The sequence below is a fragment of the Doryrhamphus excisus genome, chromosome 12 (assembly GCF_030265055.1).
Source record: "Doryrhamphus excisus isolate RoL2022-K1 chromosome 12, RoL_Dexc_1.0, whole genome shotgun sequence".
NCBI lineage: Eukaryota > Metazoa > Chordata > Actinopteri > Syngnathiformes > Syngnathidae > Doryrhamphus > Doryrhamphus excisus.
In genome coordinates this window covers 13,062,867-13,086,464 of record NC_080477.1, presented here as the reverse complement: position 1 = coordinate 13,086,464, position 23,598 = coordinate 13,062,867, and the positions used below count along the sequence as shown (strand labels likewise).

General features: G+C 41.2%; 1 protein-coding gene across 5 annotated transcripts in view; it reads left to right on the top strand.

The window, feature by feature from the left end:
• Positions 1 to 23,598, top strand: part of tcf12 (transcription factor 12) — a 69,346-nt gene that overhangs the window by 31,398 nt on the left and 14,350 nt on the right. For 2 of the 5 annotated variants that reach the window (XM_058088825.1, XM_058088824.1), the window contains exons 9-13: positions 18,157 to 18,259; positions 18,620 to 18,759; positions 20,201 to 20,342; positions 20,461 to 20,531; positions 23,389 to 23,533. In XM_058088825.1, the coding sequence (XP_057944808.1) occupies positions 18,157 to 18,259; positions 18,620 to 18,759; positions 20,201 to 20,342; positions 20,461 to 20,531; positions 23,389 to 23,533 (601 nt within the window). Of the gene's footprint in view, positions 1 to 7; positions 2,300 to 2,863; positions 2,994 to 9,371; positions 11,567 to 18,156; positions 18,260 to 18,619; positions 18,760 to 20,200; positions 20,343 to 20,460; positions 20,532 to 23,388; positions 23,534 to 23,598 lie in introns of those variants that run through there. The other 3 variants (XM_058088827.1, XM_058088826.1, XM_058088828.1) reach the window with 3 other exon arrangements.

The window sequence follows — 23,598 nt, the reverse complement described above, 5'->3', positions numbered from 1 at the left end:
AGTGGAAGATCATCTACCTCTCATATAAATAGATTTCACAGTGAGCTCACCTTAGCACACACACACACACACACACACGCATACATATAGATCTGTGCTGATCTCAGATGGCCAACCTGTCAAGGCCTATACACAAAAGAACGCCCTTGACATCATCACCACAGCCACTGGATGGGAATTGCAGCTGAATTGTGTGCTTAATATTTGTTGCTTAGCTCCACTGTGTGTGTTTACTCGCAAAGCCAAGTTGCAGCATCTTTTATTTGCTATTGAACGGATTGTTTTTTGTATGACTTTATGCTGAAATGCGTGTATGTGTGTGCGCGAGTGTGTGTATGTATACATGTGAACGCTGCTGTACTTGGAGGTGATTGATTTTCAGTGGTGCCCTGTCACAGTCCAGCCTCCTCACAGGCTCTCCTGGGAGAAAGAGAGGCTGTCAGAGCGGATCCCCAGCTCTGCTCTTTTGATGTTTAATTAGTCATTACGTCGCTGAACAGGAGGACAGACAGAGATTAATAGCACAGAATATCTGAAAATTCTGCTGGTAATGATCCCGGCGGAGCAGAAACCATTAGGATGCAGAGAAGTGTGGAGCTCAGCTTGCGTTCACTTTGGCGGAGGGGGGGGTGTTTGGAGTTCATTAATATGCATAAATCACTAAGTCAGATGTTCTTTTGTAAAACCTTAGTGAATTCACTCTTTTTTTTTTTTTTTGAAAAATTAAGTCCTTGCTTGAATTGCCTCAACTGGTACGAGACAATTATTTCTTTTTTAATAAGCAACTGGTTTGCTTAACTCCATCTTCCTTCTGTCGTTATTATTATTATTAAATAATATTTCTTATTTTGGTAAGGGATCCTGAGACCGGCTTTACCCTTGAATGCTTTGAAAAGCGTCACCTACGCTGCCGTTACTCAGAGATCAAATATGGAACAGGCTGCGGAACATGAAAGGCTGGCATGTGTTTTGTTTCACGATTTGTATTTGAAAAGAAGTTTGTCAGAGCATGGGGGGAGAGAAGCCTTCTCAGGCAGCGGCAGGAGCGTGTGCTGCCTTATTCCTCTTAAGTAAGTGATATATCTGAGGTCTTGTCAGACGGAGGAAGAGGAGGAGGGGGGGCAGCCAAAGAACACTTGCCTCGCGGGTTACATCTCTTTGTTGTGTAAATGGACGCTGGGCTTTTATTTGCCACTACTTAACACATGGGTGCAGGTGCGCTTGTGTGACTCATAAGAGTACAATCAAGCAGTACAATGGCAGAGACAGAGAAACAGTGACAGAGCATGGGATAAAATACAGCTTCTTCTTGTCACTCAGTGCTGCTCAGGCGATAAAGATGGGAGCTTGGCGGATTATCCCGGTTAGTCTTTGATCCCATTTGAAAGAATAGAGATGCCAATGTTGAATAAAAGGCTGTAGACCTTTTTTTGGAAATGCTCCATGGCTTGTCTCCTTTCAATGGCGTTACCATGTGCACCTTTTTCTTCTCACATTGTTTTTGTTTTATTGTTTTTTTTCCTCCTATTCAACTAAGGTATTGAATATAGACACACATTTGATTCCATATTTATTCCATACATATTTTGCTGTTAAGATGCCTTTGCCTAAATGATGTTTTTTCTGACTTCTGATTGGATAAAATGGCCCTAAATGTGAGTGTGAATGGTTGGTTGCCTATATGTGCCCTGTGATTGACTGGCGACCAGTCAAAGGTGTGTTCCGCTTCTCGCCCAGTGTCAGCTCGAATAGGCTCCAGCTGTGACCCTTATGGTTTTGGCTATAGTGCAACTTGTTGCCATGGCGCAGTGTGTTATATGGGTAGATAAATACACTACAAACTTGTTTCCATCAAGCAGTATGTTTTGGTTCAGTTCATCAGTTTGTGCGACTACAAGTTTTAAAGCGGACCTATTATGCTCATTTTTCAGCTGACTCCTATAGAGCAGCTACACACGATAACCAGCACAGAAAGCGTTCTAGTTCTTCAAGTATCTGCACCTATTCAGCTGTATTTCTTTGGATTTCGTGGTTCCTGTGAAAACGGTCTGTTTTAATGTATTCCACCCACGACCCGCCTCCAGGCACTCTCACTCTGCTGTGGTTGGTCACACTGCCGAGTGTATAGAAACACTTCCGGTTTGTGCCGCCAACTTTATATGAGTTGATAAACGGCAATTTATATTTTTAAAATGTTCACTTTTAACATACAGCCTTATGTGTTGGATCCCGAATCCAATCCGGAAGTGGAGACTGTACAGGCTGAAGAAAAGCGGTTACTTCAAGACATCTCTCAATGGTAAGTAGCTTGTAACGTGTAATGTGTCTTGCGGGAATACCAGTGTGTAAAAAAACTCGGGTAGAGCTATTAGCAACCCCGCTTCCTCTATGCTATAATGCTACACAGACAAGCTCTTTTGCTCCATGACTTATACAAAATAAACACATGACACCGATAAACTGCTACGTTAATACTACGTTTATACTGCTGCTGCGTATTCATGACCAAATATTCAGGTTGAAAAGGAGTAATCCAGGGTTAATCGGGTTGTTAAAAAATTTAATATGAGCATATTTGGTGTTTACATGGGCGTGTGCAACCAGGTTATGGCTAATATTGCGGTTATGATAGGGTTATTTGACTGCATGTAAACGTAGCCAATGATCTGGATGGTCTCGATGTTTCCTACTACAGTACACCAGAATCGCTCATCGCAGAGTGTTGTTTTCGTGGAGTATTGCAAGTCAGCCCTCGCCGAAGAGTGATAAATGAATCAAGATGGTATCAGAAGGTGTAGTCACGACGCTGAAGGTTAATTCAGGCTTTAGGGCACCATTTTTTTTTTTAACCTAACGTACACAGGACAGAGCAGTAACCCGTGGACTACCCAGGAGGTGCAGAGAGATCTTGATGGCTTGCAAAATCATGGCCACTGAGGGATTCCAGTGGATGTCGGACGAAATACATGAACCTTCGTGCTGAATACATAAAAGTAAGACATTTTTGGAAAAGGAAATGTGTTTCTGTGTACATATGGATTAACAGGAAGCACAGTCAAGGTAAGTTGGAGTACTTGTAGTGCAATTAGATGGTTATCAGCCAAGATCGGTGTTTGTGCTGCCGTCAACGGTGGCGGTGCCTAGGAGTGCTGAAGCGAAGGCGCACCTGAAGCCAGCGGCAGCTGTGTGAAGAGCCTGCAGTGTACCTGTTAAAGCATGAATGCAGCTGCAGATGCCTCTGAAAGCTTTTGCTGGTGTAAGCAAGCGCGAAACCCTCACCAGAGACCTGAATAGATGCTTGATTAAAAAAAATACACACACACACACACACACTACACTGCTTCCTATGATTTTCGTCTGTGCCGCTGAATTTTCTTATTTATTTCATTCAAAATCTTTCCTGCCCGCTTGTCTTTTGGGCTCATGGCTCTTAAAATAAATGCAGTTTTAAATCTGACAGGCAATGTAAGTTGCAGGTCCAAGCATGATGTTTGTGTATACTTCATGATGGAGCCCAAATCAAAATATTTACTGCAGCACATCCGCGCTGCATTTAGGGTTTGACACTGTGGTGCACCAGGATGTGAAGGCTATCTAGACGGGACAGCTGGTGATTGCAAACACTCAACTGTTTATGGGTCTTTTTCATCTTATACTGTATACAGACACCCTCCTCTCTTAGCCACACACATACTTTCCCTGTGGTTCTGCAACACTCCACGGTACATGCGGTTGCATTTTTGGGAAATTGTATGAGCCTGCTTCCTAAAATAATAAGGGCTGACGTACATTCATAGCTCCAGACATAATGAATAATCTGCACACGTGTGCTACTGATGAGCAGGTTTTCTCACCTGCAATACATTTTCGTGTATTGCTGACAGAATATGTACAGTCTGAAATTACACTAATTATTGCACTATATAAAGTTAGTGCTGAGATTGATGATTGTACCATGTTGTCATTGCACAGATAGTCTGCTTTGCTGATGGGCAGCTGCGTGGGCACCTGTGTGACAGGAGCACTGAGGAGAGATTCTGTCGCTTGTGGGGGAAAGTTGCATCTCGCAAGATATTTATGGGAAAGACATAATGTGAATGTGTGGATGTGTGTGCATGTCAGTTTATTTGGGTAAATACTGTCTCCACCCCCCCCCCCCCCCCACAATTCCCTGTCAGGATGCGCAGAGGCTTGATGTGACACTTCTCCCCAGCTTCTGTGTCAGCCCGGCTGCGGGATAAAGGAGAGAAAGTGGTGGGCTCAGATTCAGATCCCCTCAGGGACTTTTGCAAGTGAGAACCCTGAGTTGGGATGACAAAAAAGATTGACATTTCCTTGTGACAGATCACTCAGACACCCTTGTTTCTGAGGGATTTGAACTGTGCGGGCTGTACAAAAGCAGGTGTGCTCTTGGCTCTGATGATCCAGAAATGTTCCTTGCAGTGTTGTTAGATGCATGACATTAAATACATGAACATCCAGTCAACAATGTAAAGACTGCAGATCAAATTATTGTACTGCTGCAGCGACATGAGGTTTTCATTTCTAAAAATGCTGTTCGGCTTGTTTCTATTCACAGACAGTAAGATTTTGGCATGATAAAATCAAATTGTAAAGCCTTGTGACAATTTTTAAACTACAATGCAGTGTATTATGTATTTCTCATGAAAGCATTCATAACAAGTTGATGCTTTGTTCAAGGTAATTTTGTACTTTTTTTGTACTTTTGTTCTTTTTGTGACTTTTTCCAAAACATCTCATTATTATTATGATGTCTTTTGGTTAGTTTAAATATTCACGCTAATAATTGTTTGCTTATGCCGAATGTGCATACAAGGGTACATTGAAATCGGGACATGTGGTGAGGTTCATAGCTGGTGAGGTACTGCCTTTTCTGGAATTTGTAAAAATATTAATATAAGCTGCTGATGAGTAGGATAACAAAAGAAGGTAATTCACTTTTTTGTTTTTTTTAAATGCTCCCCATTTATTATTTTCTGGTGGTTCACTTAGAACTGTCTCTTAAGCAGTCCTCTTCACCATGCCACCCACATCTCAACACTATGACACCAAGATGACACCCAACAACCCTCAGTAGCTCACCATTGCGAGGCTTCAAACAGGATTCCCGAAGAGGGAGGGGGCCACCAAGCCCGGAGTGCCACAGAGAGCCACTTGCAGGTTGTTGTAATCTCTGTCGTCCAGCCCCCGGCCAGAGAACAGCAAAACGCACAAAAGGCGCCGGGTACATACACTCAAAAGCCAAGAGAGGGCCAAGCCAAGCCCGCCCGCAGATGCTACAGTGCATCCAGCGTTCATCCTGAAATTCCACCCACAAGACAAAAACATCACCAAACCCCATCAAGGTTTTGATTTACATTACATTTATTTGAGTATGAAAACAAAATAGAAATAGTAGTATTAGCATAGTTAAGAGTAATTTCCCTAAAGTGTAGATGTACATTCATTCATTCATTTTCTACCGCTTTTTCCTCACGAGGGTCACGGGGGATGCTGGAGCCTATCCCAGCTGTCTTTCGGCGAGAGGCGGGGTACACCCTGGACTGGTCGCCAGCCAATCACAGGGCACATATAGACAAACAACCATTCACACTCACATTCATGCCTATGGACAATTTGGAGTGGCCAATTAACCTAGCATGTTTTTGGAATGTGGGAGGAAACCGGAGTACCCGGAGAAAACCCACGCATGCACGGGGAGAACATGCAAACTCCATACAGACATGGCCGAGGGTGGAATCGAACCCTGGTCCTCCTAGCTGTGAGGTCTGCGCGCTAACCACACGTCCGCCGTGCCGCCCATAGATGTATATATTACACATAAATCTGTGTATAAACACAGATGCTACCAGATATTGCCCAATATTACTTACAATAAACAGTCATTTGATCTTTAATGACATACCAACAATGGTAAGGAATAATAAAATTCACATGCCAGCAATGGTAAGAACAGAGTCATGAATGTAACGTGACCATTAGATCTTGCCCTTCCTGTACTGTGTCCAAATGTGTTTGAAAAGTGACTTAAATCGGCCTATGTTATGGCATTGATTGAGTTTGAGGCCCAGACCATTCCACAATTCACCTCCACATAGAAACACACCAACATCTCTCCAGATGGTTTGCACCATCTGTAATATACAGCTGTCAGTGGAATAACTTTGAACACCTCTGCTGTAAGCTATTGTTTGTTTTGGGTTTACCGTGGAAAAAGTACTTTGTAATTCAGTGTGTAAACAATATTATGTACATTGTGCATGTTCTTGTAGAATGTCAGGGTCATGAATGTAGTGTATATGCAGTATATAGTGCTTGTGGCTGACAACAAAATTGTACAATTGGCCCATACAGCTGCCAATGTTTTAGTCACTTCCCTGACCCCAGTTAGCAGGCCCCCTGGGGGTGGTTTCATCAGATGGCAGATTAGATAGACACCTTTGGTTTGACTGGGATGATGTTGAACAGTCGCTGTCCTCCTCTGGGATCATACGCTCTGTGTTTGTTTGGGTTGCTGAAATTTACCACTGACATTAGAGGCTAGAGATAATGTAACGGGCAAACAAGCCAAAGGCCTGACCTCTTTGATCTGCGAAGAGAAGAATGAGTTAAAATGACAAAGAGTCCGACAATAATGCACAGATTAAAGTCGTTACACACGAGCTGGCCCCTGTTGCAAGTTATTAATGCAGGGCTTGCGTGAGTGTATGGCATTAATGCAAACCTTGATTTTCAGATTGCTGGTAGGCTTGAGAGCACTGAGGCAGACTACAGTCACCAAGGTAGAGTGTGGTATATAGAAACCACCAAAGCCTGACCACTGTGACTGCCAAAGCAAGCTTGTGCAATGGCTGATGTTCAAGAATGTGTTAGTGGTATCTTTGATGTAAACCAGGTAGGATACAAAGCAGGGGTCTCAAACTCAATTTACTTGAGGGCCACTGGAGCTCCGGTCTGGGTAAAACTGGGCCGCATCAGGTTTTCAAAAAAAAAAATGCATTTATTAAAAACAAAAAAATTAAAAAAACTTCGCTTTGGTTCCAATTTTCTACAATAAAAGCTCTGATAAAACATTCCACTGTTCTCAAATATCTTACTTTTTATTTTTCTACACAAAATAAGATGAAAAATAAATAAACAAATCAAGAATAAAGAAAATCAATCAATCAGTAATAAATAAATAAATATAATAATAAAACGGCAAATAATAAAAACTTAAGAAACCACATATAGTTGGTGGGTAGACAAATTATTTGTTTCAGATTAAAATTAACAAAGCATTATTAGAGCCCTGTAGACATGACAAAACACGACTATAGTCACATTTATACTCTTTATTTACAACATATTGCGCAACTGCAGGGTCTTGAGACACATGCTAACTCGCAAACTAGAGAGCTAGCGACCTAAACGGTAGCCTTCAAGTTATTTCCTTTAAACTTAAATAGCCAAAAACTTACCACTTCCACACGGATAGGGAGGATAACTATTAATAGTTATTTAACCTTTAACATGAACATTAATCAAACGTAATAATTTTTTCTGGGTACATGATACCATACAGCATCCATATCAAACTTGCGCGGGCCGCACTAACATTAAACTTTCATATCAAGGCGGGGGCCGCGTGTTTGAGACCCCTGATATAAAGGCTGGTTGTGTGTTTGGATGGTCTGTTCTTAGTAATATAGAGAGGAACCTCAAAACAATTCATTGTGAGATTCTTGTTGACCTTTGAGTTGTTGGGATTTTGAAAAAAAAATGTTTCCCACTGGACATCCAGTCCAGCGTCAAATTATAAAACATTTAATTTAATTTACATTACAAGCATGTAAAGGTTGAATCAAGGGAACTGGACTCTTTGTGTTTGTTGAAGATGTTTCACCTTTAATTCAAAAGGCTTCTTCAGTTCTAAATATGAAGTGTGGAGTCGTGATGTCTATGGTGATTGTGTCCCTGAACAACTGTTCTGCATAGCTATACATTATTTGCCCAACTGTGGCAATAAGTGTTAATAATATAAGAATAAGTGTTGCAAAAATCACAAATAAACAGACACAAGGGGCTTTTGTCACAAAAAATGTAGGGCATATTTTGAACTGTACAAGCCAGCCAACAAGCATAACATACAATAATACATTATCTGTGTGAATTATACATCTTTGCGTGCAGTTTTATACGAGCATTATATGAGCATAAAGCAACCGCTAAGGGTGTATGAGCTTGTCCCCAAATGGTCCACCAGGCTTAGACCTAAAAGCTGTCAGGGTCCACTGGGTCTTTTCTTTAATAAGCCAGGTCACTCCTTCCCCTTAACTCCTGTCTTTTCCTGGGCTCCTCTGTCGCTGTGACCTTGCTGATGCAGGCAGAACTGAATAATAAACTGGAATAATTTTTAATTCAGCTGAAACTAATCCTTACAGAAGTACTCCCACTCTGTTCAATAATCAAACCCTCTGTTCTCATTTTGTCTTGCTCTACTTGATGTTCCTCTTTCTCTTCCTTTTGTATTCCACCAGGATACACAGGATTTATAGTTGTTTGTCTGCTCACCCCACCACAGACTCAAACATAGGCCAATTTTTTTTGTATCATTATAACACTATTTGACATCTCTTCACAGTTGATTGATTGGAAAGTTAATGACTGCAATTTACTGATTTCCCCACTAGGTAGAGCAACCATTCATTCAAATGAACTGCTGGTCAAATGGATGTGTTTGTGGCTTAATGCAGTCGTCCCTCGTTTATTACGGTTAATTGTTCAGACCTGAAAAGTGAAATTCTGCGAAATAGAATTCAGTATTAATTCACAGAATATTTTGGACTTTGAGCATAGAAAACCTGTTTATGACTTTCTAATATGGGTTGTAACACATGAAATAACACCCATTAGTCACCTTTACACTCCTTACACTGCTCTACCACACATTGCACAGGATACAGAATTACTACATGTATATAAGAAACGGGCTGCACAGCGAGTTGGTTAGCGCACAGGCCACACAGCCAGGAGACCCGAGTTTGATCCTCCCTCCCATCTCTGAGTGGAGTTTGCATGTTTCATGCGTCGGTTTTCTCCGGGTACTCCAGAATGGTTGTTTGTCTATATGTGCCCTGTGATTGGCTGGGGACCAGTCCAGGGTGTACCCCACCTCTCGCCTAAACACAGCTGGGATAGGTTCCAGCACACCCACGACCCTGGTTTAAGCGGTAGGAAATGAATGAATTAATGAATTGCTAAACCTTTTTCTAGTTTTGCAATTATAGTCATACATTGTTTTGTGCCAACATGTTTTGTCTTTCTGAAGTGGATTAATTATTTCATATGGCAAAATTTTTTTTTAGTAGCATCCGTTAGAGTCAAACCTTCTGGAACGGATTGATGATAACCAAGGTTCCACTGTAGAAGTAATGTCATGGCATGACATTGTCATGATCTCATGATGCAGACAGGCGTGACGTGCAGGTAAAAAGTATTTAATCCAGGATGAACAGGTGCAAACTAAACTGCAGTTTCAGTGTAGGTAAAATTAGATTTAGACAAAATGCAAACAAAACCACACAATAGACTGCATGAAGAGAAATAAGTTAGCACAAAACAGGAAATCTGGACCACCAACACCAAAGAGTCAAAACTGCTCAGCAAACAATGAAATGTGCTTTTTTTGTTGCCATGATTGCTTACCTTTTGCAAGGATTTTTTTTGTTTTGTTTGGAAGATGGGGGGCTTTATCCCCAAGTGCACCCCCAATCCCTTATGTGAGCCCTCCCTAATTAGAAGCAGAGCTTCTTACAGGAAACAATCTTCCTGTCTGGTGACATCATTGCTAAATCCATGCCTGAGATGGAGATGACCTCAGCCTGTGGATTTGCTCATTGTTTTTGCAACAGCTAAACAAATTCCAAGAAAAGCATGCCGCAATGACTTGTGTGTCTTTTAGAACAGGTGGGTGGAGCATGCCCTTCATCTCCTTCGGGGATTTGGAATGTTTTTCACAATGTCACGGCTGTTACCTTTCTGCCATGAGTCAAAAAGATGTCGTAAAAAGTTTTCCCTCACATTGACTGGAGACGTGCTTACCCTCTCTGCTGGTGTGAGTCAGTGAGCACTGTTACACGTGCACGCGCTCCTAAAATTAATGCCCCCTTTTCTTTGTCCCTTTATGTTTCCTTCCTCACTAGACGGAGCTGCGTCTGGACTTGTTTTAGCCCCCTTCAAACACTTCTATCACAGCCATTTTTCCTTAAAGCATCAACTTGAATCAGATCCAGCTATAAAGCGGTTACAGAATGTAGAGCCAGTGTTTTGGAAGACTTTAAAAGAAGTCGTCAGAAGGGAGGGGGATAAATAATAACACTACCAAAGGCAAAGCATAATAAAGGCCTAGTTTTCTAGAGATGTGGAGGCTTTAATCTTTCTATAACAATATTGTCGTAAATGAGTTTGCAGGCCTGTATTTAGTCCGGGAAGCTTTGAGTGGTCGTCATGAAAGGCTCCAGTCAGGCTGGGCTTTCAATGGAATATCGTATCAATCCTCTCCTTTCTTCTGCTGTCCTTTGCCCTCCCCAACCCTCTTCCTCCCACACGATAAAGGTGGATAAATTGGAAGCTGTGTTGCTTGCAGTGACAGTAAACCGTATTAAAATGGCTGTTGATATTTTGCTTTCCCCTCCGGTGCTCTCCCCCCGCCTGAGGCCCCTGGGGGTTTGGGAAATGGAGCATTATTTTTCCTGCTGAGACGTCACGAGCCAGCCCCTTTGCAGCTGTTGCATGCTTTACAGTTCTTCCTTTCTTCACACTTCTACAGCGAATCTCCCTTTCGGCCAACAGCACCGCTCATATTTTACCGCAAATACATATTGAGTCCATATGCCATTTCCTGCTGTGGTCACACACTTTTTCTGTAATTTGCGTGTGAGCTGACTGTGGTCACACAGGTATGCTGTGTTGTCAATTGAGTGGTTCCATACTAGAAGTTTTAATCATGCATAAAACGATGCTGGTTCGCTTCTCTTATTCTGTTTGTATGAAATCCAGCTAAGAACGTAGATATTTTAGTTCCAGTTTGTTGATTCCGCTGCAGAAAATGTAAAATTTTTTATTTTTTTCCCCCCCTCTCGCTCTAAATCGCCTCACACATTTGTTTTCTGTCCCACCCACTTCTCTTTATCTTTTTTATACCCACCTCGTCGTTGCTTCCCTTCCCCCTCGTCCCTTTCCTATTTGCCTCAGCACTCAGCGGCTTAAGAGAGGGACGTACCACACCAGCCACTCCCTCCTGACAGCCTCCCCTTCTTTTCATGCTGAGTGGTACTGTCCTGCTTTGCATAAGTTTCCTGTGAGTGGGCTGTGAGTGGAGGCCAGCACTGAGAGAATTATTAGTCCCTTTTGAACGGTTTGGATGTTTGTCCAGAGAGAAAGCTTACATACTTTTTCTAATTTACCTTTTATCCGGTAGTTTGTTAACGCTATAATGTATTGCGCCTATCCTGTCCCTGGAATGGGCAGTAATTCCTTAATGTACTACTACAACGGGAAATCGGTGAGTAATCTTTTTTTGGGAATGTGTTGAGGGTGGTGCTGGACTCAACTTGACTGTGTGTTTTTTTTTGTCAGTGTTCTGTGTTTAATGTAAAAACATCTTGTGTGTGAGTGATTTTGCATGTGTGAGATGCAAGTTTACATTTCAGCTTTCTTACAAAATGAATAATGCATTTTAAAGTTGAGGAACTGCAATGATATTGTTTTTATCCTACTACCCTCTGCAGGTCCTAAACTGATTCAAGGCTTTATGTGTTTAAAAAAAAAAAAAAAAAGTTGGACCATGGTCAAAACTTTTTTCCATAGAATGAAATACCGTGGCTTTTTTGGATGAATTTATTTTTACGGGCTGGTTGCTGGAGCTTGGAGACGGGGTTGAAATAATAACAAGTGGGAGTCTGGGAATGATTAGGGGAAAGAGGCTGCCTGTTGAGGTTAGACTTTCCTGTTTGCAGATTGAGCTCCAAGCACCAGTGTTTGCTGTTATTCCATCTGTTTTTAATCACATAGGCATTCTTGACACCACAGGGAGCTTAATGTGATTTCTGAACTTCTCTTTAATGACCTCTTTGATATTTGTTTGTGTTAAAAAGTGTGAGTGCCTTTTGTAAAGGCATGCAGCCTCTGTTTTATGTGCATGTTTGATTTAGTTTTTTTTTTTTTCAAGAATGTTGAAGTTGTTCAAGATTGGTTCTTTTTCCTGTTGTCGAGAATTTCTTACAATCTCGTGGAAACACATAACTGAAGAACCTTTCACTGTGTTGTAATCCTTACATTACTATCCTGTCATAAGCATATTACACCTGCAGATTTCCACCTGTCATCGGTTGGGTTACTTGCACTATTTTGATGTTGATGCAAGATCATCTTAATCAGTTTGCATTTAAATTGTCTTTGCAACCTATGACAGCATGTCCCCAAACGCATGCACAGGACTTTGATCTCTTTTTATATTAAGTATTAACAGGCTTGCGTTACAGTCAATGATGGGGAGGAAATTGATAGCATGTGGACAAAAAGGATTCTGATCAAAAGCGCTTGTTAAATAACTTTTTTCTCCCCCCCTGGATTCCTTTGCAAGGAAATAAGAAATGTGGTGCTCATTCTGTGAATCTAACTTGATTCCAAATTAATTTGTTGTAAAGCGGAGTTGCATAGAATGTTCACCATCTGGAGCACTGGGAGAATTCACAGTGGGCTCTCAATGACTTGTGAGCTGGTGGCACTGAACTAGTACAGTTCAAGTTGATCTTTATTATGTCTCCTGTTAATGACAAATACAAAATAAAACCCCTGCAGTGATTATTCCATTTTATGTGTTGTTTAATCCCTTGGAAAGTGGATGACATTAAGTTGTATCTACATAATTAAAGGGGACATGTTGCTTGCATAGAGGGAAGTGGCAGTTGTTGTTTTGTAGTCCATCTCACGTTTCGAAATGTTATCAACCCCCACTTAGTGTATATTTAGGTACACATGTGCAACATAGAGTTTATGTGAAACCCGTGTGGGATGGGTACATTCACTGAATTAATTGGACCATGTGGATGGTGACACATTGAGTTACATTGCAGTGTTCTACTTGTCTGCAACCAGCAGAGGCACTGTTGATTGAGTCTCCGCTAGTTTACGATCTCAAGAAGAAGAACGTGATGACGTGTGTAGTTAATCAAGGGTATTTAATCAAATGCCAGTCACTAGTGTGTACCGTGTGATATTTGGTTGATAAATGGAGCCAAATGTTTGTTGGCTCCTACTTCACCGTTCTGCTGTTGCTTTACTGGATTTATTTTCTAATCAAAAGATTTTGCAGCCAATTATTCAAATGCGTGTTTGAATTCGGGATAACTGATTACATATTTTTATTAGTACAAGGTCAGTTTTGATCCGCTATAACCACATGAATGACTTTCATCTTTTTGCTTGTTGCATTTCTTGCATCTCGAGTCATATCTTTTTTGGAGAAGAAGATTTGCTTGTTTAATTTTTTAACAGATGGTCCATATTTAGATGGATCGGATGTTTAATCATTTTTATGGGGTTGTTCTTTGTTTCATTAGAATCTGTCCTTCACAAATTCAAGCATACAAGTATGAAATGTTAGTCTATTGAAGGAAATTCCTGCTGTCAGGTATTTTCCAAAACACTTTTCCAACGGAATTTGCCCTCTGGTGAGACAATTAATTGTCACTGTTTTATACTTGTTGGCAGGTATTGTGCACAAATGTTGAAATCAATCAAATCCAGATTTGACTCCAAGCAGTGACATACAGCAGGAAAATAAGAGACACCATTAAGGCTAGCCTGCCTTTTAAAATGTTATTTCCGTTATTTTCCTGTTTGGTTCACTGCTTTTATTGTAATTACATCTATTTACATTCGCTTGTATCCAGTAAATATCGTTGTGTATGTGATGTCATTACAAGTTTAACGCTACGACCTGATGAACTACCATTATAAAGGTTTTCTATGTTTCACAGTGGTGTTAATGTTCTAAGAATGATTCCCCGGTGATGCTGGAATGACCGCTTTACGTCTGTGTTAGCCTGCTTAACTGTGTGAGTGACGGCTTTTAATTAATGGTCTTGTAAAAGGAAACCCAGGCGGGGCCTTCTGCATAGGCCGGCGCGTGAGGCTCCCTGTGTTTGGGATGGTTTATTAATGCCTTGGGTAAGAAATAGGACAATTAGCATTATCCAATGCCATATGCTGCCCATTGAGTTACAAAGGACAAAAGCCTAACCTGAGATCTCCATGGAACTAATATCACGGCCAGTCACATGTGTAAGCCAGAAGACCCAAGAGGGCTCCACCCCAGCTAGAGCACTTTAATTACACACCCTGACAACAACACGCTGAAGTCATGCTTGCTCGGCAAAGCAACCCTGAGTCTCACTTGAGCCGTGCCCTGCATTTATATCACGTTCACATGTTTTTGTGTGGGTGCATGTGTGTGAATTGAATTAGCATATTTTCCATCAGTTTAGTGACAAGCCATAAAATGAAAACCATTTCAACTATTGTGGTCACCAAGGCTTACACAGGTACTAACAGCTCATCCTGAGTGATTACATGACTTACTGACATGGTAGAGAAGGTGTCTTGGATGTCTTTTTTTTTTTGTCTTAGCATCAACAGCTACTGCCCGACTCTTCTGTTATTACCATGCATGAGAGAAAATACAATCCACCAATTCATTTTTAATAATACATGTCCTACTCACTGTAATGGCAGCACCCATCCCGGCTAACTTGGGTAGATTGGTTGCTATTGTGAATAGGAGTTTTAGTGGGAATCAATACGACACCAGCTATATGCAGTCCATTGTGATTTTCAACAACTGTGCCACGAGATGAGAAATCGTCAGGTGTGCCGTGAGGAATTATTCAATATCACTTTTTTTAATCAACATGTATTAATAATTTTCTGCAAATATTATGTAATTGTCGCGTGTCATTGGTGTAAAGACTGGCAGAGCAATGTAATATTTGTCCGTGTGGCAACACTAGGTGATTGCCTTGTTCCTCTAATAGACTTAGTGATGCACATTGTTGGTTAAATTGGTATGCACATAAAAAGGATCTGCTGTAGCGAGTCCGTAATCAGGAAAAAAACTGAAAGAAGCAAATAATGTTGGTTATTGGTGTGCCGCAAAATTTTTCCCACGTAAAAAAACGTGCCGTGGCTCAAAAAAGGTTGAAAAACACTGCACTACACCATCTTTGCCACTGCATGACACCTACTTTTGACTCTCTGTTGATGCATATCCATTGGCTCAAGCAGGCGCCATGAAATGTTTTTTTTTTTTTTTAAGTACCTGGTCAGCTGAGGTTCTAAGAATACTGATACTACATCATTTGATGATACACAACTGGAAACACTTGTTTACCTTGGTGCTGTGTCTGAATGCCGGGCATTTCTGCATGATACTCCACAGTTTCATCTTTGTTGTAGCACTCCGCGCCTGGTGCCATCAGTCTCCTCTCACACAAATAAAATGTGTCTACTTACAGCCAAATGCTAGGAAGTAATTATTGGGGACCTTTGGTTTTCATCTATTGTTGTTTGTTTAAACTGCATGGTTTTCTCAAGTCCTGCAGTTGGATTTAAAGTGAGAAACAGAGGCAAGTAGAGGTGGCATCAATAATCACATAATGTGCTGATGAAGTTCATTGTCATACCAATCAGTGTTTGTGCGATTCCATCGACACGATAAATTAGGTCAACACACACAAGACTGTTAGCGCTGAGCTCTCCACTGCTTACATTTGGCCCAAGGTGTGATATGAGACTATTAAAGGAGGAATTTACCCTACAAGCGAGCACAGACGAGGGCGTTTACTGGGAATGAGCAGGTGGAATGTAGCTGGCAGGTCTGGCTCTGATTAGTGCGACATGATGAGGGTCAACCAGGGCTCTCTACGGGAGATAGAATGTATCCAGACCTTCAATCTTTTCCTTCCCATGGATGTGCTCTGTCTCCTTTTTTTTTTTTTTCCTCACCCGCTCTCCCTCCATATGGAGTGGATGAAGTCAGAGACCACATCACTGGTGTTTGGCCCCAAGTCCCTTTTGATCCTCCCACCGCCTTGGCACACATACGGCCGTACAACAGCGTGCCCATTGTGCTCTCCTTTTTACTCTGCCGTCTGCTTGCAGGTACAATTCCAAATAACGAAGAGGATATTGTTTTTATGCCATTTATTTGATTTCTGCCTCTCAGGGAAGGCTGTAGTTTGCCACAGCCATTTAGAGTGTGCAAGTATGCGGCTGTCATTATACTACCATTAGAGGCTGCGTTGATCTGAAATGCAAATACTGCTGTTTGATGCACTTCTCCCTTCATGGGCTTGATTGCTTGCTAGTCATTAAAGTCTGCACGGGTATTTGCAGAGAAACATACATAACCACAAGACCAGATTTCACATTTTCTGTTTCTGTATGATCAAATGCACTAAATACACACAGCCGACTACAGTATATTTACATTTTAGACCAGGGGTCTCAAACACGCGGCCCGCGGGCCAAATGTGGCCCGCAGGACACTAGTTTGAGGCCCCCGCCTTGATATGAAAGTTTAATGTTAGTGCGGCCCGCGCAAGTTTGATATGGATGCTGTATGGTATCATGTACCCAGAAAAAATTATTCCGTTTGATTAATGTTCATGTTAAAGGTTAAATAACTGTTAATAGTTATCCTCCCTATCTGTGTGGACGTGGTAAGTTTTTGGCTATTTAAGTTTATAGGAAATAACTTGAAGGCTACCGTTTAGGTCGCTAGCTCTCTAGTTTGCGAGTTAGCATGTGTCTCAAGACCATGTAGTTGCGCAATATGTTGTAAATAAAAAAAGTAGAAATGTGACTATAGTTGTGTTTTGTCATGTCTACAGGGCTCTAATAATGCTTTGTTAATTTTAATCTGAAAAAAATAATTTCAGATTAACACCAACACCAACTATATGTGGTTTCTTAAGTTTTTATTATTTGCCGTTTTATTATTATTATTATTATTATTATTATTATTATTTATTTATTACTGATTGATTGATTTTCTTTATTCTTGATTTGCTTATTTATTTTTCATCTTATTTTGTGCAGAAAAATAAAAATTAAGATATTTGAGAACAGTGGAATGTTTTATCAGAGCTTTTATTGTAGAAAATCGGAACCAAAGCACTGAAAAAGTTTTTAATAAATGTGTTTTGTTTTTTTTTTGAAAACCTGATGCGGCCCAGCCTTGCCCAGACCCTAGCTCCAGCTCCAGAAATTGAGTTTGAGACCCCTGTTTTAGACCAACAATTGTATCTTTGTTCTCAATTTTGATATAATTATGATATATACAGTATTTGTACCACAATTGGAGAATACCTAGACAACCGTGGTTGTCTACAACTATGTATCTAGTTATATACTCTATGCTTAATTAATCCCATGATTAGGCTTGTTATGATAATCAATAAATAAATTAATTGCACAATAAATAAAAATTTGGATAATTTTGCCGGCCTTGATATATTGACATGTGACACGTTTATCGCTACCAAACAGACCGGATGACAAAAGTGTTTCACTCTGTGCATCTGTCTCAACACCTGGGTGCGTTGGTTCTATGTTGGAATGAACGGAGTGAGTGAACCTTCCTGTCAGTCATTCAGTCTTTGTCTCATTGAGGCGAGGCCGGCCTGCAAGCGAGCGCCGTGCACACACTCGCTGGACTCGCTCGCTGTGTGTGTCATGTGCTAAATGATCAAATACTTTCTTTGTGCCTGTTGTGTATAAAACACCAATTTCAGCTCATTTGCACATCTTTATTTTGTGACATGAAAGTTTGTGACAAAGACGATGAAATAAATGATTCCCGACCTTTGCACAAAATACGTTTTGCTAAAACATGTACTTTGACCAAATCACACCCAGAAAACACACAATTTCTATATTTTGGTTCATAAGCTTGTGGTCTGCAGAGGGTCTTGAACATGTCTTCCTCCAGTCCCACCAAGTGACTATCTATGGCTCGATCCTACACGCTCTAGCATTATAATGAACAATAAATTGCTTTATAACTAATAACACTGATTTTGTGTTTTTCAGGTGTACGCACCATCTCCAAACTCAACAGAAGACTTCAACAGAGATTCGCCCTCTTACTCTTCTCCCAAGCCCTCAAGCAGTATGTTTGCCAGCACTTTCTTTGGTAAGTAAGGAAGAATCTTTTGTCAAGATCATGCTTTTAAAAGTATTGTAGAATTAATAATCAGTAAAAAAAAAACACTAAGTCTGATCTTGAAGATTCTGTAAATAGATTGATGCAGCTGCACTGTTGAACTGGGTCAGTATTCCAATTTTCCTGACCCTGCAGGATCAAGACATTAATTAGGAACTTCTTTGTTTTACTTGTCTATTATCTCAGCTGTGTTCAGATCCAGGATCATGTTTCAACTCTAACAATGAAAAATAAAACCCTACTTGGTGGATGATCCTGTGTTGAGGCTGTTTTGTGTTGAGACTCTGTGGCTTTCACTTGTGTAAATCTAGACGCATATTTTGTCATTAGATGGCACCCACAGTTCATCTGACCCATGGAACTCGACCAATGGGATTAGTCAGCCCAGCTATGGAGGAATGCTTGCAGGATCCTCATCTCACATGCCACAGTCAGGAAACTACAGCAGCCTGCACTCGCATGACCGTCTGGTAAGACAATCGACTGGGGACCCCTGCTTCTCACCAATGCATATGGCATGTTTGTGACCAATTATACCGTGGGACCTCTTAACTTAAACACGGTCTGTCATGGGATACCAATCAACATTTCCCTCATTCAGACCTTGAAAAATTTTGTTGTAACTGTATTAGTTAACAAAGAACTACAGAGTGTGCCGCTGATTACATCATATATGGGTGACTTGGCTAAGGGACAAAGACTTCCGTTATGTTTTTGATTAAAAAAAATAACACCACGACAAGACGCGCACCATATTGTACGGTAACTGGAAAACTGGGGCAAAAGTTTTGCAGAAATGTTCTACTTTAACCAAAAAATCCACTAACCAGGGCGTATGCTAACTGAGATTCCAGTGTATTTAATGACAGACAGAAAGAAGAAGAGTAGAAATAATCAGTAGAAATACAGTAGAAATAATCAGAGTGACTCTAAATAATTCGCAAAGTCGTTGGAAGTGTTGGAACAAATCAAGTGGCCATAGCTGGAATGTTCAAGTCCAGCACGGCACAAATGGCCTACCTTGAGTACACCCTGAAAGGCAGATTATTTTTTAATCACATGACGTTGGGGCCATTATGCTTTAGATGTTGCCGAGTGTTTTGCCATCACAGTTATGTTATGATATACTGTATTAATATACTGGATTAAATGTACGCATACTGACTGTATTCCACCCGCAGCCTCCAGTAGGAGGACATGTATTCTTCTTTTGTTGTTTTGTCTTATGTAAGATTCTGTGATTATATGTGTGGGGAAAAAAAAATCACATATTGAATTGGTAACGGGCGGCACGGTGGTCGAGTGGTTAGCGCGCAGACCTCACAGCTAGGAGACCAGGGTTCAATTCCACCCTCGGCCATCTCTTCGTGGAGTTTGCATGTTCTCCCCGTGCATGTGTGGGTTTTCTCCGGGTACTCCGGTTTCCTCCCACATTCCAAAAACATGCTAGGTTAATTGGCGACTCCAAATTGTCCATAGGTATGAATGTGAGTGTGAATGGTTGTTTGTCTATATGTGCCCTGTGATTGGCTGGCGACCAGTCCAGGGTGTACCCCGCCTCTCGCCCGAAGACAGCTGGGATAGGCTCCAGCACCCCCGCGACCCTCGTGTGGAAAAAGCGGTAGAAAATGAATGAATGAATGAATATATAAATAGATATTGTAAGTGTATATGTGAGAAAGAATAATGTAACATAATATGCATGTCTGAAATAAATTAAGAAAAAGAAAAAGAAATGTATGTGACAGAAGATGTCCGAACACTGTCAGTCAAATAGCAATTTGACAGATGATGTCATGTCTATTTTCTTCTTATTCCTCCTCCGCCTTTTTTTTAACTTTCATTGAATAAGAAACACAAGTCAAATCTGTGTTACTGCGAACTTTCAAAACTCATATGTTCTGTTTTCAGAACTACCCAGCACACTCCGTTTCTCCAGACATCAATGGCAGCCTTCCTCCCATGTCCAGCTTCCACAGAGGCAACACAACCACTTCACCATTCGTATCTGCAACACACACCCCGGCGGTCAACAACACAGATGGGGTCATGGGTATGTTGTAGCAGCTTTAATGGTTCATTTAAATAATCGCTGAATTCAAGGCTCACTATCATTTTGATTTCATTTGCGTTCATTTGCTTATTGAACGACTCACTCTGTGATTACGAAGCTGCTGCAAATCGGGGGAACGCCACTGGAAGCTCACAGACTGGAGACGCACTTGGCAAAGCTTTAGCCTCGGTGAGTTGCATCCATACACATTTAACCGGAAGCTTAGTTTTATGTGTTATCTGATCTAATAGGATCATACCAGATTAGTGTACAATGTGCAATATTTGCCCTAAACTAAATTTGGTGAACAATTGTGCTTCTTTGTAGGTCAAAGCCTGTATAATAGAGAGCTTTACTGAGTGATGTATTACTCCTATATGTAATCATCCACAAAGATTACCTTTCTCCAACCCTGTCTGACCTCTTGTGTGAATTAAATGAAATCATCATTTTTAAAATAGATACATATTTGTAATGAAAGGAAGTTTTATTAATCACTTGTGAACTTAGTTAAATTGGCATAAAATCCCTTCTGCGTGGCGGTATTTGAATTTCTGCTCAATCCATATGCCATATTGGGCTTTTGTCCTGAACACTGCTTTTGATTTTATAAGCTCCTCCAGCATCCGTGTAATTTTTTTGCATGTAGTCAATGTGTGAAATGACACATTTGTACTTCAATGAAATTGAAAAATTAATTTTTCATCACCACTGCAGTGGCGGCACATGTTTTTTTTGAATTAGTGTGAAAAATATTCGTTTAGGGATGGTAATAACAAATTAAGTCTTTTATACTTTCAGACTCAATTCTATTAGCATGACAAAAGCTGGAGTGAAATGGACACGGTTGGACAGGGTGGGGGTGGTTGGGTGTAGCAGAGGCACTGGGGAGTTTATAACTGCTGCAGCTCAACTCCACGGGCCGCCCTTTGTAGAGCTTTTGTTCACCGCCCTTTTAAATTGGCCGCGCTTATTGGCCCCTCGCCGCCTGCGGGAGTGTAACTGATGATGAGGCGGGGCTTCATTTGTTCCAGTAAAAATGAGCCGTGTTTTGCTTTGAATAGCCGCGTCTTTGGCTATATATTGTTTGGTCAGAAGTCATGGTTACAAACAACTTGCTTTTGAAAAAAAATGAGGCATGTTGAGGGATTTGTGCTTGGGTCTTTTTGGTATCTGACACAGAGATGACCACATTGTTAATCCTACTTAGTTTTCAACTGAATTGCATCTCTCAGAGTGGCGAGGAAAGCAAAGAACTGAGCTCTGAGTGCAGACAGGCTCAAATAACCATTCAGTCCCTCCATCCTCTTCTACACTTAGTGTTTCGCTTGCCTGATACTCCAAGTTGATTGAAAAACTAAAGCCCAAAGATGAAGATTGACTAAGGAGATTAATAATAAGTGCATTCTACCATTTCCAGAGAACTCAAACGGTTTCCTGACAGTTCAATTTGATCATTACGTAGAGGAGAGATCTCAGTCTTGCTACGTCCTTTTTTCCGCTAATTAGCAAGGATCCAATTCTTAGCCCCCTCTTTTCAGAAACATGTTCCATTATGGCACAATATCCTCTGATTAAAAGGAGGGGAATCAAGGATGTGTTTGGGCTTTTAATCCAGCATTTACTTACACAAATGAAATCTCTGTGGGAGTTGAAGACACAATCTTCTTGTAATTGATGTTATCGTAAAACTCTGTGTCCTCCGTGTAACCCAAATAAGAGCCACAGACATAATACTGTTGCTGCAATTCGTCTTTTACTGTCAATACATTTAACTGAGACATTTATGAAAAGCCTGCATTTGTATTATGATAATACATACCAATACATCCATGGGGTCTTAAAAAGTCTAAAATCCAAACATTTGATTTTTAGACTTTAAATTTAATTAATGATGATTATAATGAGGCGGCACGGCAGTCGAGTGGTTAGCACGCGTACCTCACAGCTAGGAGACCCGGGTTCAATTCCACCCTCGGCCATCTCTGTGTGGAGTTTGCATGTTCTCCCCGTGCATGCGTGGGCTTTCTCCGGGTACTCCGGTTTCCTCCCACATTCCAAAAACATGCTAGGTTAATTGGCCACTGTGAGTGTGGATGGTTGTTTGTCTATATGTGCTCTGTGATTGGCTGGCGACTGGTCCAGGGTGTACCCCGCCTCTCGCCCAAAGACAGCTGGGATAGGCTCCAGCACCCCGCGACCCTCGTGAGGAAAAAGCAGTAGAAAATGAATGAATGAATGAATGATTATAATGATGGTAATAATGATAAAGATTATAACAATAATGATAATAATGATAATAACAATAATAATATTACAATGACAATAATAACAGGGGAAAACAAGACAGTGGCATGAACATGATTATATCCTGCAAAAAGGGGTAGGCATTTATAAGCTTTTGCTTCAGCCTACTCCTTTTGGGCTTGTGATCAGATAGTTGAATACAAATGTAAATAATGGGGAGTTGTATTTTGATTGGTGTGGGAGATGCACCGTGGTGTTTCGTGTATTTGCCCAAATAAATAAAAAAAACAACATTCTGTATATCATTTAAAAACATAATTTTCATGATGAAGGCGGCACGGCGGTCTAGTGGTTAGCGTGCAGACCTCACAGCGAGGAGACCAGGGTTCAATCCCACCCTCGGCCATCTCTGTGTGGAGTTTGCATGTTCTCCCCGTGCATGCGTGGGTTTTCTCCGGGTACTCCGGTTTCCTCCCACATTCCAAAAACATGCTAGGTTAATTGGCGACTCCAAATTGTCCATAGGTATGAATGTGAGTGTGAATGGTTGTTTGTCTATATGTGCCCTGTGATTGGCTGGCGACCAGTCCAGGGTGTACCCCGCCTCTCGCCCAAAGACAGCTGGGATAGGCTCCTCGTGAGGAAAAAGCATTGGAAAATGAATGAATTAATTTTCATGATGAGGATGATGATGAGGACCAATGCAGTATGTCTTTTTTGCTGTAAAAACATATGATGCCACATGTGATTGTGTTTAATGCAATAGATGCCTTCTCTCCATTCTTTTCTGCCCCCGCAGATCTACTCACCCGACCACACGAGCAGTAGTTTTCCCTCCAACCCGTCGACACCTGTGGGTTCTCCTTCACCTCTCACAGCCACAGCAGGCGCTGGCTCAGCAGGGACTGTGGTCACGGCTGCCGGCAATGCGTCTGGAAGGCCAGGTAGGATGCTAGTCTTTCTGTATGATGTCATGCACACAAACTTGTGATGGTACATGCTTGAATCA